This window comes from Danio aesculapii, chromosome 15 (genome assembly GCF_903798145.1).
Source record: "Danio aesculapii chromosome 15, fDanAes4.1, whole genome shotgun sequence".
Classification (NCBI taxonomy): domain Eukaryota; kingdom Metazoa; phylum Chordata; class Actinopteri; order Cypriniformes; family Danionidae; genus Danio; species Danio aesculapii.
Window position 1 is genome coordinate 5,825,056 of NC_079449.1, and position 16,533 is coordinate 5,841,588.

General features: G+C 38.1%; 1 protein-coding gene across 2 annotated transcripts in view; it reads right to left on the minus strand.

Moving 5' to 3' along the window:
* Positions 1 to 16,533, minus strand: part of acsl3a (acyl-CoA synthetase long chain family member 3a) — a 91,603-nt gene that overhangs the window by 29,445 nt on the left and 45,625 nt on the right. For both annotated transcript variants that reach the window (XM_056473844.1, XM_056473842.1), the window contains exons 8-13: positions 16,417 to 16,533; positions 13,658 to 13,729; positions 10,847 to 10,986; positions 8,795 to 8,967; positions 5,023 to 5,097; positions 1,646 to 1,837 (exon numbers count right to left, since the gene is read on the minus strand). The exon at positions 16,417 to 16,533 is cut by the window's right edge and continues 7 nt beyond it. In XM_056473844.1, the coding sequence (XP_056329819.1) occupies positions 1,646 to 1,837; positions 5,023 to 5,097; positions 8,795 to 8,967; positions 10,847 to 10,986; positions 13,658 to 13,729; positions 16,417 to 16,533 (769 nt within the window). The remainder of the gene's footprint in view (positions 1 to 1,645; positions 1,838 to 5,022; positions 5,098 to 8,794; positions 8,968 to 10,846; positions 10,987 to 13,657; positions 13,730 to 16,416) is intronic.

The following is a 16,533-nucleotide window of genomic DNA, read 5'->3' on the forward strand; positions in this document are numbered from 1 at the left end:
AGTTTGGCACTTTCACTTTCATTCAGGAACATTTCATGTATGCCCCCTGTGACAAACAAGATATTGGATGCGAGGAATTGCTGGAAGAGTGTAGTTTAAATTGATACCGCACACCGTATGGGAGAAAAAAACCCTCCTCATTTCTCTGTAACTTAGATGCAGAGAATAGTATCAGGAAGCCGTGTGTGTATAGACTATCCTGTCACAAAATGCGGCAAAAATCCTACACGACGGTAATAGTTTGATTAAGGTGTTTACATGTTTACATTTAGAGAGCAGCATTTACAGCGGATCTTTCAGTGCATTATATTGTAGTGATGTTAACGTACTGTAAACGCAGTAACTAAATCATTTAGACTTTAGGTATGTCTTTAAAAACTGTAAGAGTACTGCTGACGATACGAACTTTTGCGTTTGAATAAACATAAACAAAGAACACTGATCACACACTTACCAAATTTGTAAAGACAGGACAATCAACACGAACTGTAACTAAGTCTTTTTTAAAAGGAAAGGAGTGGCAAATCCGGATTTCACCATTTCCAGATGCGAATAGCTCTCGGGTAAAAAAAAAAAAAAAAGTATTTTTGTCGCATGTTAGCAGACCACTGTAATACACACAGAGTCCAGCTGCGCTCTCATAGCGGGGAAATAAAAACAAAACTTTCGTTGCAGCACATTTATAAATGCAACACTGACGACTCTTGTCTCCAAACAATTCTTCCTCTTGTTTTAATTACGGTAGGCAACACAACGTGGCGTCTCTCTGCCGTCTGAACACTAACAGGTAAAAACAGCTTTGAAGAGTTCACTCTTAGCTGATGGTTGGTAATAAGCTAGTTTGGCATGCTGTCCCGGGAGAGAGCCCTGAGCTCATGAGATCCTCGAGCCCGGGGCTCCCTCCCGTTTGCAGGGCGAGAGGGGAGTTTGAGCTCAGGTAGATCTCGAGAACCCCCCCCCCCTCCTGCTGCTTAAGGATTGCTAAGGTGGTGTGTTGCTGGAGGAATTTGAATATGGTGCTGGTTTGGTTTATTCGATTTACTTATGTCTCATGTTTTTAGACTGTGGGAGGAAACAGGAGCACCCAGGGAAAAGCCACGCAAGCATAGGGAGAACATGAACTCCACACGGAAATGCTGTCCGGCCGGGTAGAGACCACAGTGCTAGCCACTGGACCGCCATGCTGCCCTATAGAGGAAAAGAGGAGGAGAGGGGGTGGAAGGGCGAATTCTTCAAGACGTAGATGACTAAAGGTACGATGCTTGGTTATTTATACTGAGTTAGGATTGGTGGTTCATACATTAGCTTGACTCGGGCCAGCCGTTTCAATCATAAGCACGTGATCCTCTCGAAATTAGTTTATAAATAAACTTCACTTCGAAGCTATCATGCATATTAATGAAGTTGCACCTCATACACAATAGATTGTGCTGATTGGTTGGAACCAAGTCTTTCCCATGAATTAATGATGAAAACTCAAAAGATGTCATGTTGTATCCACCATTACAGACAGCCAGTCTACATACCGCAATTTAAACAAGAATCTAATAGCCGTGATGAATATACACAAAATTGATCCCATCAGAGTTCATTCAATGTACTGTAAATGCAACTAAAGTGCACATGATCTTTTAGCATGTCTCACCAATGATCTTCAGGCAGCCGTCTCCATGAATTTCGCCAATGTCTCCGGTGCAGAACCATCGCTGGCCTTTCTTGTCCACAAAGAAGTCCTCACTGGTTTTGTGTGCGTTCTTGTAGTAGCCCATGGTCACACTGGGCCCTCCGACCAGGATCTCTCCTCGTGGACAGGGCAGGTCTGTGCTGTGATATCCACCTGGAGACATACAGTACAGGATGAGGGATGGGGAAAATGGATTAAACACATATGAACTCAACATACACCAGAAATTCCCACAATCCACCGTGAGCAGATGTTTTACTTCCAGAATGAAAGATTTCCTGCTAGTTTATTCAAGCCCTTGTCATTCAAGATGTTCATTTCTTTTTGTGAATTGGGTAAAACTAAATTGGCCGTAGTGAATGAATGTGTGAATGAATTAAAGGTCTCATGAAATTAAAAGTTTTTTAGATGTTAGTATCAGTATTGTTAGTTTTAAAGATATCTAGAAGCTAGTGTGCTGCAAAAAATCGCTTTTTAGGAGATATAAACATGTAAAGCTTGTTTGTCACTTCTGCCTAAATGGATCACGTCACTTCATACTTCAGTTTCTCTTCAAATCATAACCAATCAAATGCTCTAGTATCTGACACGCCCCACCCCACTCAAGATGCTTCTCATTTGATGCACTTGAGCTCAACCACTCTCACTGGCAGAGCGTTGGTAAAACAAAACGCTATTGGCGGTTTTTAAAAATGGGAGGAGCTACACTATGTCCCACCCTCTCTTCGTGCTTCAGTTAAGATTATGCCAAACATCAAATAAAAAAAATTTACATTTCAAAGCACTTCACGGGACCTTTATTAAAACATATGCCAGAGTAATTGGTGGTTCATTATATTGGAGATTCCCCAATGACTAAGCTGAAGAATAGTGAGTGAGAGTGAATTCAGATAGGTTTTTGACAACAAAAAAATTCAAAAATATATTTATATAAGTGCCTTTTCAAGATACTACATTTTGTAATTTGATCATTCATTTTCCTCACTGGGACCAAAAATATGTCTCCATGAGGTCAAAATTTACTGGTATTGCTGGTCCAGACAATGCAAGGAATACAAGGTATAAAACACTATACACCTGTCTCAGACAGATGAGTGGGCTTAAACCACCTGTAAAAAACACTCATTCATCTCTCTGACACATTAACCGACAAACACTGTGCACTTATGAAGTGTGCTTCACACAGGTGAGTAGGTTTGACAAACCACCTGTAGAAACACTCTTTTCTCTCTTTCAAAATAAAAAAACATAAAAAAAATAAAACAAACAAAAAACCTCTAACTTCTACTCTAGCAATAAGTTCTCTGACCACAAACAAGTTACTTTATATAACTAGCACATGTTGTGTGAGACAAAACCTTTCTGGACTTTAAATGAGTCAAGAACTTTATTGTCTATTGAGGATGAGGAAGCTCTCGATTCAAACTAGGCTCATTTTGAAAACGTACCCCTATATACATTTCTGGAGAGTGGCAAAAACGTTCCAGGAGCTACTTTTTTGCAGTTTTTGTTTTTTTTGGGAAACCACCAGAGGTCGCTGTGTACGCTTTTCAGATCTCAAATTTCTCTCACAAGTGCTATTCGTACCTGCTGTTCTTGTGTAAATCCACCTGTCCACTGGGCTGACTGACCGACTGACCAATATCCCCACCCACACCCTTCGCCAAACCCATCCGACAATGTTTTCAAAAGCGATCCAGAAAAAGAAAAATCTCCCTGATTTTTACCAAGTTTTGAGATTTTACCACATTCTCACCCTGTTATTTACTTGTTTGTTTAATTTTTTGGCTTCTGTTTTTGTCTTACCTGCTTTCTGGAACCGTTCTTTGCCGAACCCGAACTCCATCATCACGGTTAACTCCTCTCTACGTCTCAAATCTGCTAACGTACACTGCGAGCCACTAGATAAACTGATAACAACGGGAAAGCCGTCCATACGGAGGTAAGCGGTCAGCTGCTAGCGTGTAAAGAAACGACATCATGCTGCCTCGTAACGTTAGTTTTAGAGACAAAATGCTGCCATACGTACCTCAGGCTCATTCCAAAAACGAAGCCCTAAATACGTATCTGGAAATCTCGAATTATGTAGCCAATGTTGTCTTGTTTTCATGTAAAACATCTTTATTTATGTTCAGAAGAGGTCTGAGAGGTTTGGAATGAGATGAGAGTGAGTAAATAATAAGAGAAATATTAATTATTGGGTGAACTAACCCTTAAAAAAAAATCCACACTAAAAATATCTGTCAATTAACGGTTTGCGGTTTTTTCTGATTCACAATTTTTTTTTGTTTATTTACGGCTGTGAATTGCATTATGGGATGTTGATCTCTGCTCTGTCGACTTTTGATGTTGAAAATTCAACTCTACAACTCTGTTTATTGACATTTTAGTATTAATTTTATTGTATAAAATAATATATAGAGAAATAAGAGTGTAAAATAACAGAAAATTTACTGGCAGCTTATTATAAAGTTTTTGAAGTGTAAAATGCAACACCAACCCAGATAATACAGCACTTTAAACATTTATAGATGTTTATAAAAGTCACTTTTTTCAAACTTTCCAAAAAGGTCCCATAATGCAATTCAAAAGCACAGATAGACGGAAAAAAACGTGAATCACAAAATACGGAAAACTGCTAATTTACAGATAGTTTACAGGTATTTGCATCCAATACCCGTGGCCTCTCATTCCTATGGCTTAGAGAATGATAACATTATATAATTCATTCATTCATTTTCCTTTGTCTTAGTCCCTGATTTATCAGGGTTCGCCACAGCGGAATGAACCGCCAACTATTCCAGCATATGTTTTATGCAGCCACAACCCAGTACTTGGAAACACCCGTACACACTTACATTCACACACACACAACTCATACACTACAGCCAATTTAGGTAATCCAATTCACCTATAGCTCATGTGTTTGGACTGTGGGGGAAACCGGCGCACCCGGAGGAAACCCACGGCAACACGGGGAGAACATGCAAACTCCAACTGGCCCAGCCGGGACTCAAACCAGTGACCTTCTTGCTATGAAGCCACCATGCTGCCTTATAATTAATGTTTAATTAAAAAATGTGTAGTAATTACAGTAGGTATTCTTTACAGAACTATCTGTCCAGATACAGCAGCTAAAATGTCTTCCTTACAAGGCCGCAAATGATAACCATAAATACTTTTTTCCCTCTTCCTTCTCTTTTGTTCTGTTGTTTTATTGCTCGTCCTTCTCTCGAGGTAGCAAATGAGCAGACATATGGCCTGATGGATGGGTAAACGCCTGTGACAGTGTTTTCATAAGAGCAGATATATGCATGTGTGTATGTTACGAGACTCACCCTCTATCCAGTCCTTCAGCTGAAGTTCACAGCACACCAGCGGTGCACCAACTCTCCCTGTACTGTAATCCCACACTACACACACACACATATAGACAATAACATCACATAAAACAATCTGTGCTTTGGCTGTAAGGCTGCAGTTATGTAATTATTTCCATTGCACATAAAAAACAGTGATGACTAAATATGTATCTTCAATAAAATGGCTCATATTTGAGAAGTCAGCAGCTGCATGAAGCGTTTTCACCACAGAGTCCTCCGAGAACTCAAATCTCAAATCATTTTACATCTTTTGCACGTTCATGGCTAATGTTTTGTTTTCCCTGTGAATGCCGAGGATCAGGAATCGGTGACCTAGTTTTATTTGGATGGACTCTAAGTTAATGTAATTTTCTTATTAATTACACAATTACAGATATTTTGAATATTATGATGGGTGCATATTAATGCGGTAATGTCACGGTTTGTTTGTTTGGACTCTCGGGGTCACTTATATTGTCAGTCTAATTCTTTGGCACCAAATAGTAATTTAGTTAAAGTTACCATTATTGACTGTTTTGTTTATTAGAATAGGATATTTAAAGGGATAGTTCAACCAAAATCTAAAATGAACACTATTTATTCACCCTCAAGTGCTTCTAAACCTTTATGAGTTTATTTCTTCTGTTGAACACAAGAGAAGATAGTTTGAAGAATGCTGAATACCTGTAACCATTAACTTCCATAGGAATAACAAATATTATGGAATCAATGGTTACAGGTTTCCAGCATTTTTCTAAATATCTTCTTTTGTGTTTAACAGAAGAAAGAAACAAGTTTGAAACAAGTAAACGGTGAGTAACTATTGACTGTGTGTCTTCAATATTAAACATTATTACTTTAATACATTTATGACTAAGACAATGTATATTGAATTAGTAATTTATTAAGTTTTTCCAAGAACGCTGTGGCGTAATTATGTTTCTGAAGGGTCATTTTAATCATTGATTTGTTTGGGTTCACTTATAATGTCAGTCTAATTCTTTGACACCAAATAGTTTTTCATTTAATTCAACTTTATTTATGAAGCACTTTACAACCACCGAGAAGCAGACCAAAGTGCTGAACAGTGAAATGAAAATTAAACACTAACCACACATTACACATAGTATACAACTCTAGTAAAACAACTGCACGTGTAAGGTAAGGTAACAAAGACCAAGGAAAAAGGTAGGTTTTGAGGTGTGATTTGAACAGAGACAGCGAAGGGGCCTGCCTGATGATTACTCATTATTTACTCTCCCTCAAATGCTTCCGAACCTTCATGAGTTTCTTCTGTTGAACACAAAAGAAGATATTTTGAAGAATGCTGAAATTGGGTTACTATCGACTTCCATAGTAGGAAAAACAAATACTGTGGAAGTCAATGGTTACAGGTTTCCAGCATTTTTCTGAATATCTTCTTTTGTGTTTAACAGAAGAAAGACATTCATAAAGGTTTGAAACAAGTAAAAGGGTGAATAAATGATGACGCTACCTCGCACTATAAATCATAAGCTGTTTTGCATGATATGGATTTCACTTGGGTTTTAATATTAATGACTGTGTGCCTTTAATAAATATATAATGTACTAAAAAAATGTACCTTGAAACAGTAAGTTATTAGGTTTTGGAGGGCTAAAGGGCAATTTTAAAAATGATTTATAACCGACTTAGTGAAAACATATTTGAAAGAATTAAATGACTGATGATCAAAAAATGATCAAAAATTGTGATTTTGAAATGTTTTTGAAGTCTATTTAAAATAACAGTTTTGTTTTTATTTTAAAATATCATATAATGTAATTTATTCTTGTGATTATTCATATTGAAAACAGTTGTGCTGACATATTTTTGTGGAAACAAGAATACATTTGCTTCAGGAATCTCTGATGAATTTAAATGTAAGAACAAGATTAATTAAAAATATATAAATCTTTGTAATATTAAAACATCGTCACTGCCACTTTTGTATCCTTGCTAAAAATAAAATCTTTTTTCCTTCACAAAATCTACATAATGCATTTAAAGTCTGTTTTGACCTAGAAGAGAGCACTTTAAATAAAAGAAAACACTGTTTCTAGTAAGAGAATAAACATTTGAAAAAATGATAAGACCTTCCATACACACATCATTTGATATTTTCCGATCGATTACAGCTACGTTTTAAATGTATATAAACTTGTTTTAAAACCCTGCATATGTACTCTGACAACAATTGCAGCACACAGAATATAATGTTTATCTGAAAGTGAACAATGTCAGTAAATTGATTAATTTTTCATTCCTGTTTTAGTTTGCCGATCAGACCCAATATTGTTAATATTATACGAATATACAGTTGATACACTGGTGATTTGGAATATGGAAAAACTGTATCTGATTGGGCAGTTAATTTTTTTAACTTGAGCCATCACCATACTGGTAGATCTGTCTCTGTGGGAGAGCAGCGTAATTACAATAAGTGAGATCCGAGATGTGACTTGCCACAGATAATCTGTTGCGAGGGGGTTAAGTCCCTGGCGTCTGGCTGAGATCAATACCTTTTATTACGTTTGGCTAGCTAAAGCGATATACTCCCAGGAGGGGGTAGAAATCAGGGGCCGTGCGATTTACTTCCTGAAGGAATTTGAAATTGGGGGGCACGTAATTAAGAGCTATAAAGCTTAACTTTTCGATCCTAGGTGAAAAATCGAATCTGTTGGAGACGTACAATAGATTAATAGGTACCGAAAAAGTCCACAGAGGGGAGAGGGTTTGGGGGTTGGTGGGTGATCACTAGAATGAAGTCCCAGAGTAAAATGAGAAAATATGATACACCAGTGTTTTGGAATATGGAAAATCTGTCTTTATGCTGTTTTCATCTGTTTTTATATTATTTGTTTCTATTTTATTTATACTTGTCTCTTTTATTCCTGTTTTTGTAAAGCACTTTGAATTGCCACTGTGTATGAAATGTGCTATATAAATAAAAAATAAAATAAAACAATCTGAATATTTAGCCCCTCTGTTAATTTTTTTTCTCCCAATTTCTGTTTTAAGAAACTATTTTTTTAAATTTCTAAACATAGTAGTTTTAATAACTCATTTCTAATAACTTTACTTTTTATCTTTGCCATGATGACAGTACAGAATATTTGACTAAATATTTTGAAGATACCAGTATTCAGCTTAAAGAAACCTTTAAAGGCTTAATTAGGTTAATTAGGCAACTTAGTGTAATTAGGCCAGTGTTTCCCAACCCTGTTCCTGAAGGCACACCAACAGTACACATTTTCAACCTCTCCCTAATCAAACACACCTGAATCAACTTATAACATCAGAAGAGACTCCAACACCTGAAGTTAATGGGTCAGAAAAGGGAGACATCCAAAATATGTACTGTTGTTGTGCCTCCAGGAACAGGGTTGGGAAACACTGAATTAGGCAATAAGTCATTGTATAACAGTGGTTTGTTCTGATAATCAAAATCAAATATTGCTTAAGGGGCTTAATAATATTGACCTTAAACGTTTTTTAAAAATTAAAAACTGCTTTTATTCTAGCCAAAATAAAAAAATAAGACTTTTCCCAGAAGAAAAAAATATTATTGAAAATTTCCTTGCTGTGTTAGACATCATTTAAGGGAAAAAAAAGTCTGATAATTCTGACTTCAACTGTATCTGATCTTTCGAATGTGAAGACAGTAAAGAGGTTTTGAATGCATCATGTGGTGAAGTGCTGGTGTATATGGTGAAGATGTGAGTCTCACGATGGCTGATGGTGCCAGCGCCGCAGGTCTCGGTGAGGCCGTAGCCCTGACCCACAGGACAGCAGAAGCAGATGTTCATGAAGCGCTGGGTCGCTGCAGACAGAGGAGCTCCGCCTGACAACAACACCCGCAGACGCCCACCCAGCAGAGCCCGAACCTTCCGGAAGACCAACCTGGACACACAGGAAAATGCTGCTTGAGTCTATCTGTGTGTGTGTGTGTGTGTGTTTGTGTGCATTCACTCTGAGAACCAGTCTTGAGCAGTAATAAAACTGTGTGTGCGTGTGTGTGTGTGTGTGTGTTGACTTTGAGAACCAGTCTTGAGAAGTTACTAACATTTTTGAGTGTTTGTGTTATTTTGTGTGTGTGTGAGTGAGAGAGAGAGAGAGAGTGTTTGTGTGTGTGTGTGAATCTTGAGGATTTATTAACATTTTGTGTATTTGTGTCACTTTGTCACAGTTATTAAATCTGGTGAGACAGTACAGGTGACTTTAGCGATGACGAGGATTCATTTGAACAGCAGAAGATGCTGTCTGACAACGAGGGGAAAAAGCCTCACAGCAGTTGTTTTCTATCCTATCAGATCACATTTTTTAAAATGATCAGTCCAGGAGGTGGCGCTGATCGACAACAGTATCAGTTTAAAGAAGATAAACGCAGGTAAAATAGATTAAAGCTATTGTTTCAAAGCTGTCCAAATGTGACTGTTTACACACATCAGCGCCCGACCGGAAGATCTTGGCATTCTCCTTGCGCATACACACAAAGCATAATGGGTAATTTTGCGTTCCAAGAAAAAGGTCTGTATATCTATGGGCCACGCCTACTTGTAGTTTATTTGCGCTCTTCTGAAACCTATGGGTGACGTCATGAACACCCATATCTTTTACAGTCTATGTGTAATACATATGCCGGAATAGTTGGCGGTTCATTCTGCTGTGGTGACCCCTGATAATCAGGGACTAAGCTAAAAGAAAATGAATGATTCAATTTATGGACCTACAAAAATTATTAAATTAAATTAAATATATTTAGCATGCTTGCGTTTTGATTGTCATTTACAAATCCTGTCATGCAGTGACAATAGCAAGGTTTCCATCCTAACATGAAGCTAATCTTATCGAAGTTTACAAAAAGAAAAAACCTAAATGTGAATTAGGAGCGTTTCCATCAAGTTTTTAGAGAGGCTGACTGTAGTATTGGTAACCTAGCAACCAACAGTAAACAAAGCAAGCCTAATGGAAACAGCTGATTAGGCACATTCATTTTGTCAGACTTTATTGGACAATTGGGTTTTCATCTCACATTATTCGCATTAAAAATTCACACAAGTCCAAAACCAACTTAAGAGAACGTAAACGTTATTACAAATTAAAAGATTTCTATTCAAAATTTGCCATTCCAATAACTTGTTTATCATGTGATATTTTTAAATGTGCAAAACATGAGCTGATAGAAACCCAGCTAGTAAGCTACTAAAGCATTCATTCATTCATTCATTCATTCATTCATTCATTCATTCTCCTTCAGCTTAGTCCCCTATTTATCAGGGGTCACCACAGTGGATTGAACCGCCAACTATTCTGGCATATGTTTTACACAGTAGATGCCCTTTTAGCCGGGAAACACCTATACACTCCCTCATTCACACACTACGCACAATTATGTTTACCCAATTCACCTATAGCGCATGTGTTTGGACTGTGGGGGAAACTGGAGCACTTGGAGGAAACCCACGCCAACAAGGGGAGAAACGCCAACTGACCCAGCCAGGACTCAAACTAGTAATCTTCTTACTGTGAGGCAACAGTGCTACCCACTGAGCCACCGTGCAGCCTGAAGCAGACATATCATGTTTTATTATGGTTAACCTTTAATCAATTGAATGTTAATCTAAACAGCAACGTGGAACTTTCTGGAATCTGACATCCCTAGTGGTGTTAAATCAAGTAAATATAGCCAGCTTTTAATTGTAGTACATGCTTAACCACTGGGGATGGAGTGTGTCTGTGCGTGTGTGCGAGAGAGAGAGAGAGAGAGAGAGAGACACACTTGTCACACAGTGGAGTGCTGTATCCCATTGCCAGCTGCTCCATCTTATAGTTGTAGGCCAGCAGAAAGAGAGTCCTCTGAAATCCACTCATTTGCTCCACCTTCAGCATCACATTCTTGTAGATGCGGTCCATTATTTCCTACAAACAGAGACGGAGAATGTATGTGCGTAAAAAAAAAAAGTTGCAGACTAAACTGACGACATCACTGAAACACAAGCCTTCGGTTCTGAAACATCGGATTTCTTTCTCTCCTACATGACATTATTGTTTGCAGACATTGTTTTCCCTCATGGGAGACATAAACATGTACACAATAACATTTCTGAATTGAGATTTAAAAATCCAAGACGTGCAGTGTGTGTAACTGTCCAGACATCTAAACAAAGAATTTACTCTTATTAAAAGACTTCTATAAAATAATTCTCTCTTTATATAGTAATTATATATTTCATATATTTCTAAATTGATATATTCATTCATACATTTTCTTCTAGGCTTAGTCCCTTTGTTAATCAGGGGTCGCCACAGCGGAATGAACCGCCAACTTATCCAGCACATGTTTTACACAGCGGATGCCCTTCCACCCATCACCGGGAAACATTCATACACACTCATTCACAAACATACACTACGGGCAATTTAGCTTACCCAATTCACTTGTACCACATGTCTTTGGACTTGTGAGGGAAACCGGAGCACCCGGAGGAAACCCACGCGAATGCGGGGAGAACATGCAAACTCCACACAGAAATGCCAACTGACCCAGCCAAGGCTCGAACCAGCGACTTTCTTGGCGTGAGACATCAGCACTACCTACTGCACCACCGCATCGCCCTCTGTAAATACATGTTAGTTAATTGAAATATTTTGCTTATCTTTAACTAACACAAACACTTGCGATCAGTTCATGAGATCGACCAGATCAGCGAGTACCAATCGAGTCATTATCGGCCGATATCGTTCTCCCGCCAATCAATCGGAGCATATATATATATATTCATTCTCGATAATTCTAGTATTAGGGCGTCATGGTGGCGCAGTGGGTAGCACAATCGCACGTGTTCGTGTGGTTTTCCCCCACAGTCCAAAGACATGCAGTATAGGTGAATTGAAGAAGCTAAATTGACCGTAGTGTCCGAGTGTGAATGCAAGAGAGTATAGGTGTTTCCTAGAGTTGGGTTGTGGCTGGAAGGGTATCCGCTGTGTAAAAACATATGGAGAATAGAAAATGAATGAATGAATTCTAGTATTACTCTATATGTATTCTATTATTACCATATACATTATTAATTTACGCATTTCATCATAATAGCATTTAATAGTATGTGTTCCCAAAATCAAAGTCACTAGCGAGGCTCAGACACACTCTCCCAATTCAAAACTAGATTAAAGACCTATTTGTTCAGTAAAGCATACACTTAGTGCACCACTTAGGGGGCTTCCACACAGGTTCTGCATCTTGTTGATATACACTATGAACAGCAGCTACGCTAATTATTTTCTTTATTCTCCATTTTCACCTGGGGATACTCTTCCTGAGGCCCTCAGACTATGCAGAGTCACTGATTCGATCCAAGACCAACGACGAGATGATCCCAAGGTTTCCATATCCTGGACCAGGCTGTGTCCTAAGCAGCTACTGTGATGGTCATGGAAGAGTGGAGAACATGAGACTGATTCCTGTGACGCTCCAGAGACAGACGAGTCTTAGCTGAGGCCAGCTTCCAGCCTCCGCCACTGAGACTGCAGCTCTGCACAAGACGTTTGGCCAGCGGAGAAATTAAAATGGTCGTGCCCAACTGAGCCTGGTTTCTCTCAAGGTTTTTTTTCTTCACTTCCGCCATTAGTGAAGTTTTTTTCCCTCTCCACTGTCGCCACTGGCTTGCATGGTTCAGGATCTATAGAGCTGCGCATCGTTGGATTTGCTCTTCAGTGTTTGGACTCTCAGTAGTGATTATTAAACCACACTGAACTGAGCTAAACTGAACTGAACTTAAACACTACAAACTGAACTACACTGTTCCTATTTACTATGACCTTTTATGTGAAGCTGCTTTGACACAATCTACATTGTATAAGCGCTATACAAATAAAGGTGAATTGAAAATTGAACTAGCATTTTCATCCTGTTGTCATGTGAAGAGAAAAACCATTAAACAGGAAATGACATCACAAAAAGAGCCCCCTGACCTCACGTGGGCACATAAGCGATGACCTCTTCTCACAGAAAGAAAAACAAACAGTACCAGAAAACAAAACATAAGTTCATCACTCAATGAAATGGCACTCAATAAACGCTCCATCTGGTACCACGGCATTGTTTTTGATGGAGGGAAATGAACACTGATTCTAATTGAGTTACTGCTAACATTTTTTCCATCTCATCAGATACAGGAGGGTGGAGAGGCTGAATTCTGAAGGTTTTATTTATTTATTTATTATTATTTTCTGCATGCTCCCTCATGATTCGGATGTTCTCCCCGCTACAGTGTTTATGGAAGTTTGCTGAGCTGTGTGTCATTATCAGTCCACAGGGAGTGTGTGTGCATGCGTGTGCATTTACAGTGTCCTCGGGCAAAGCCAATCCTCAAATTCAAACATTATTAATTGTGTATGTGCAGTGTGTGAGCCTCTGCTTTTGTGTGTATGTGTGTGTATGTGTGTGTGTGTGTGTGTGTGTGAGGGATAAATCCACACTGGGCTTTCTCACGTTCTGTTTACAGCTGCGAATCGTTCCGGACAATCGCATTGGCTGACATTCAACCCCAAAAGCCCAGAGAGAAAGAGAGACACGGAGATGGAGTCTTACTGGTACTGCTGCCATTAAAGTGGGCCGCAGGACGCTGATGTCTCCTCGGCTCCCTTTCTTGATCTTGGTCGACTGCAGAGTGAAAAACAAATGGGAATGAGAAGGTGAAACGTGCATGTTAAATTATGCATGCTCATAGTTTCAATCCAGTGTCAATAAATCAGAGAGTCCCACAGCACTGCGTGTGTTTTTCCATTACGTGGCTCTGGTGCTTCAGCATTTTCCACTGTGACATTATTTGACACTCTTGACGGTGACGTCACAGAGAGCCTTAATGGAGGCTTATTTTCTTTGATGGAATTAAAATGTTAAAAAAAAGTTTTATTTTAGCGATCAGTTGTGATGTGTGGCTTGGAATTTGCCATTAAGTGTTTATACATTTACATTTAGTCTAATACATCTAGCTTTTGTCCAATTTGAGAGGCATTCAGTGATTCAACAAGAAGAGGCAAAACACACAAGAAGTGCTAGTTATACAAATGAACTGTTAGTGCTCAGAGAATAAGGTGCTAGAGTAAGGAGGGGGGAGTTTTTAAGGTTTTTTTCCACCTATATTTAGTGAGAAGAGTGTTTCTACAGGTGGTTTGTCAAGCCCACTCACCTGAGGCACACTCAGAAATGTTTTTATCTTTATATAAATATGGAGTCATTATATGAAAGTGTCTGGTGCAAAAACTGGTGCAAGTGTTGGTTAGGGGTGGGTGGTCCACTACGATATCCTATTTGAAACTTTAGTTGATGTGTAATGCAGCTGTGTGAACATAAACAACATCTCTGAATGCAAGATGCTCAAAATTTAATGCAAAGGGAGCATCGGCTTTTATAGAGCTAGCTTAGGCAAGCCAACAGCGAATGAAGTTTGGGGACTACAAACAAAAAAAACAAACATGTGGGCTGGAGAGATTACAAACGCTTCAGGTTACACGCATTCACTATGCACATACACCCTGCGCAGCAAAGGGGTGTGGCCAGAGGCACTGTAATGTAGCAGAGAAAGCTAAAATGCCATGCAAACACTGCTATTTCCACAGAGCGTGTTCTGTTTCTGTATTTGGGCTTCCAAAATACACGATACAAAGAGAGATGTGCTTACAATTTAATTTTAATTATGTTCCACAGATATATATATATATATATATATATATATATATATATATATATATATATATATATATATATATATATATATATATATATATATATATATATATAGTTAGCATTTGACAAAGGATAGCTTCCAGAATCTCTACCAGTTCAGTGCTGGATTTAGCTAAAAACTCCTCAAAGAAGGAGCTGCTCCAACCATAATAGATGAAGCTGTGGATTGTGAGCCACAACCTGTAAGTATTTTTATTTGTTAAAATCGATCTATTACATGCACAGTTTCTAGTGTTAGCAGTATGTTGTAGCGAGGCCGTAAACAAGGATGCAAACAATGGGAAATGCTGTTTGGCACCGTTAACAATTTAGCTACAAATTCATATTTATCAGTCAAAGCGCTGTAAACCCCCACAGTCTTCATCAGCGCTGCAGTGTCTCTCTATGTGGCTGCTTTCCCTGCATTCTACATCTCAAATAACAAACTCGCAAAAGATATGTGAACGTTTCATAATACTTACACATGCTTATTCTGATTATATGTGAAAGACACTTGTCAGATTTTATTTTAGAGAGCAGGTGTGAGGTTCATTTGAGATTCAGGCACAAACTGATACAGCTAACAGCTACTCTGACTGACAGTGTTTACACTGCTTGTAGTCGATCCGCAAATCACAGCACATTATGTTAGCTGACCAATCAGAGCCTCTTGAGGACGGGCCTTTCAGAGGAACTAGCAAATATAACAGTCATTTTTATGTTAGCTGAGTAGCAGTATATTATCAAAGTAATGTGATTTTTTACAAATGAAGCATAAGCACACATTGCTTTGCATCTTATAAACACAACCAAGCCTTAAAAATACTCTGTGGACCCCCCTTTAAGTTTGAATGATACTAGTGAATTAGTAGTCCGTGTGGGAAAGGGAAAATCATTGAACCAGTAAGAAACATTGAATGAATAGTTTTTGGAAAATGACGTAGAGCCTATATTGAAGGTCCCACAATGTGGCAGTATCTCAATTACAGACAAGAGGCTCATGGATATATATATATATATATATATATATATATATATATATATATATATATATATATATATATATATATATATATATATATATATATATATATATATATATATATATATATATATATATATATATATATAAGATATAAAAAATCACAGTTCTAGAAATGTGGGGTGTAAACCAGGGGGATAAGTAAGAATTACAGGGTGTGAATGTGATATTCTGGGGTGAAAAAAGTCAGAATTGTGAAATGCAAATAAAAAAATCCAGAGAGAAAAAGTGAGAATCACAAGGTTTGAAGAAAAAAGTAAAAAAGTCTTTGCAAAAAAGAATTACAAAATATAATTTGTTCGTAACTGCAGGATGTAAACTTACAATTCAAAGAAGAACAATGAGAATCATGAGAAATTTGCAATTGTTAAAAAAAAAAGAAAAGTGAAATAAAAAGTTGCAATTACTTCTTTATTTTTTATTCCACGGAGGAATTTGTCTGATATAAACATTATTTCGAGAAAAGAAAATCCAATGTTTACAGAGCAGTGTCCTAATGCAAATATTGTGACAATTTACTGAGCAGTGTTTGGATTTCCACAATGTACACAGTCTGTATGATCAATTGTGTCTGTGTTACCTGGTCTGAGAGTGTTTGTGGTGAAGAGTAGCCGATTCTACAGCCGTGAGCCAAACACACCATCTCAGCGCTCAACTCCAGCACATGAGCCAGTGGAAGATAGCCAATGTATGTGTC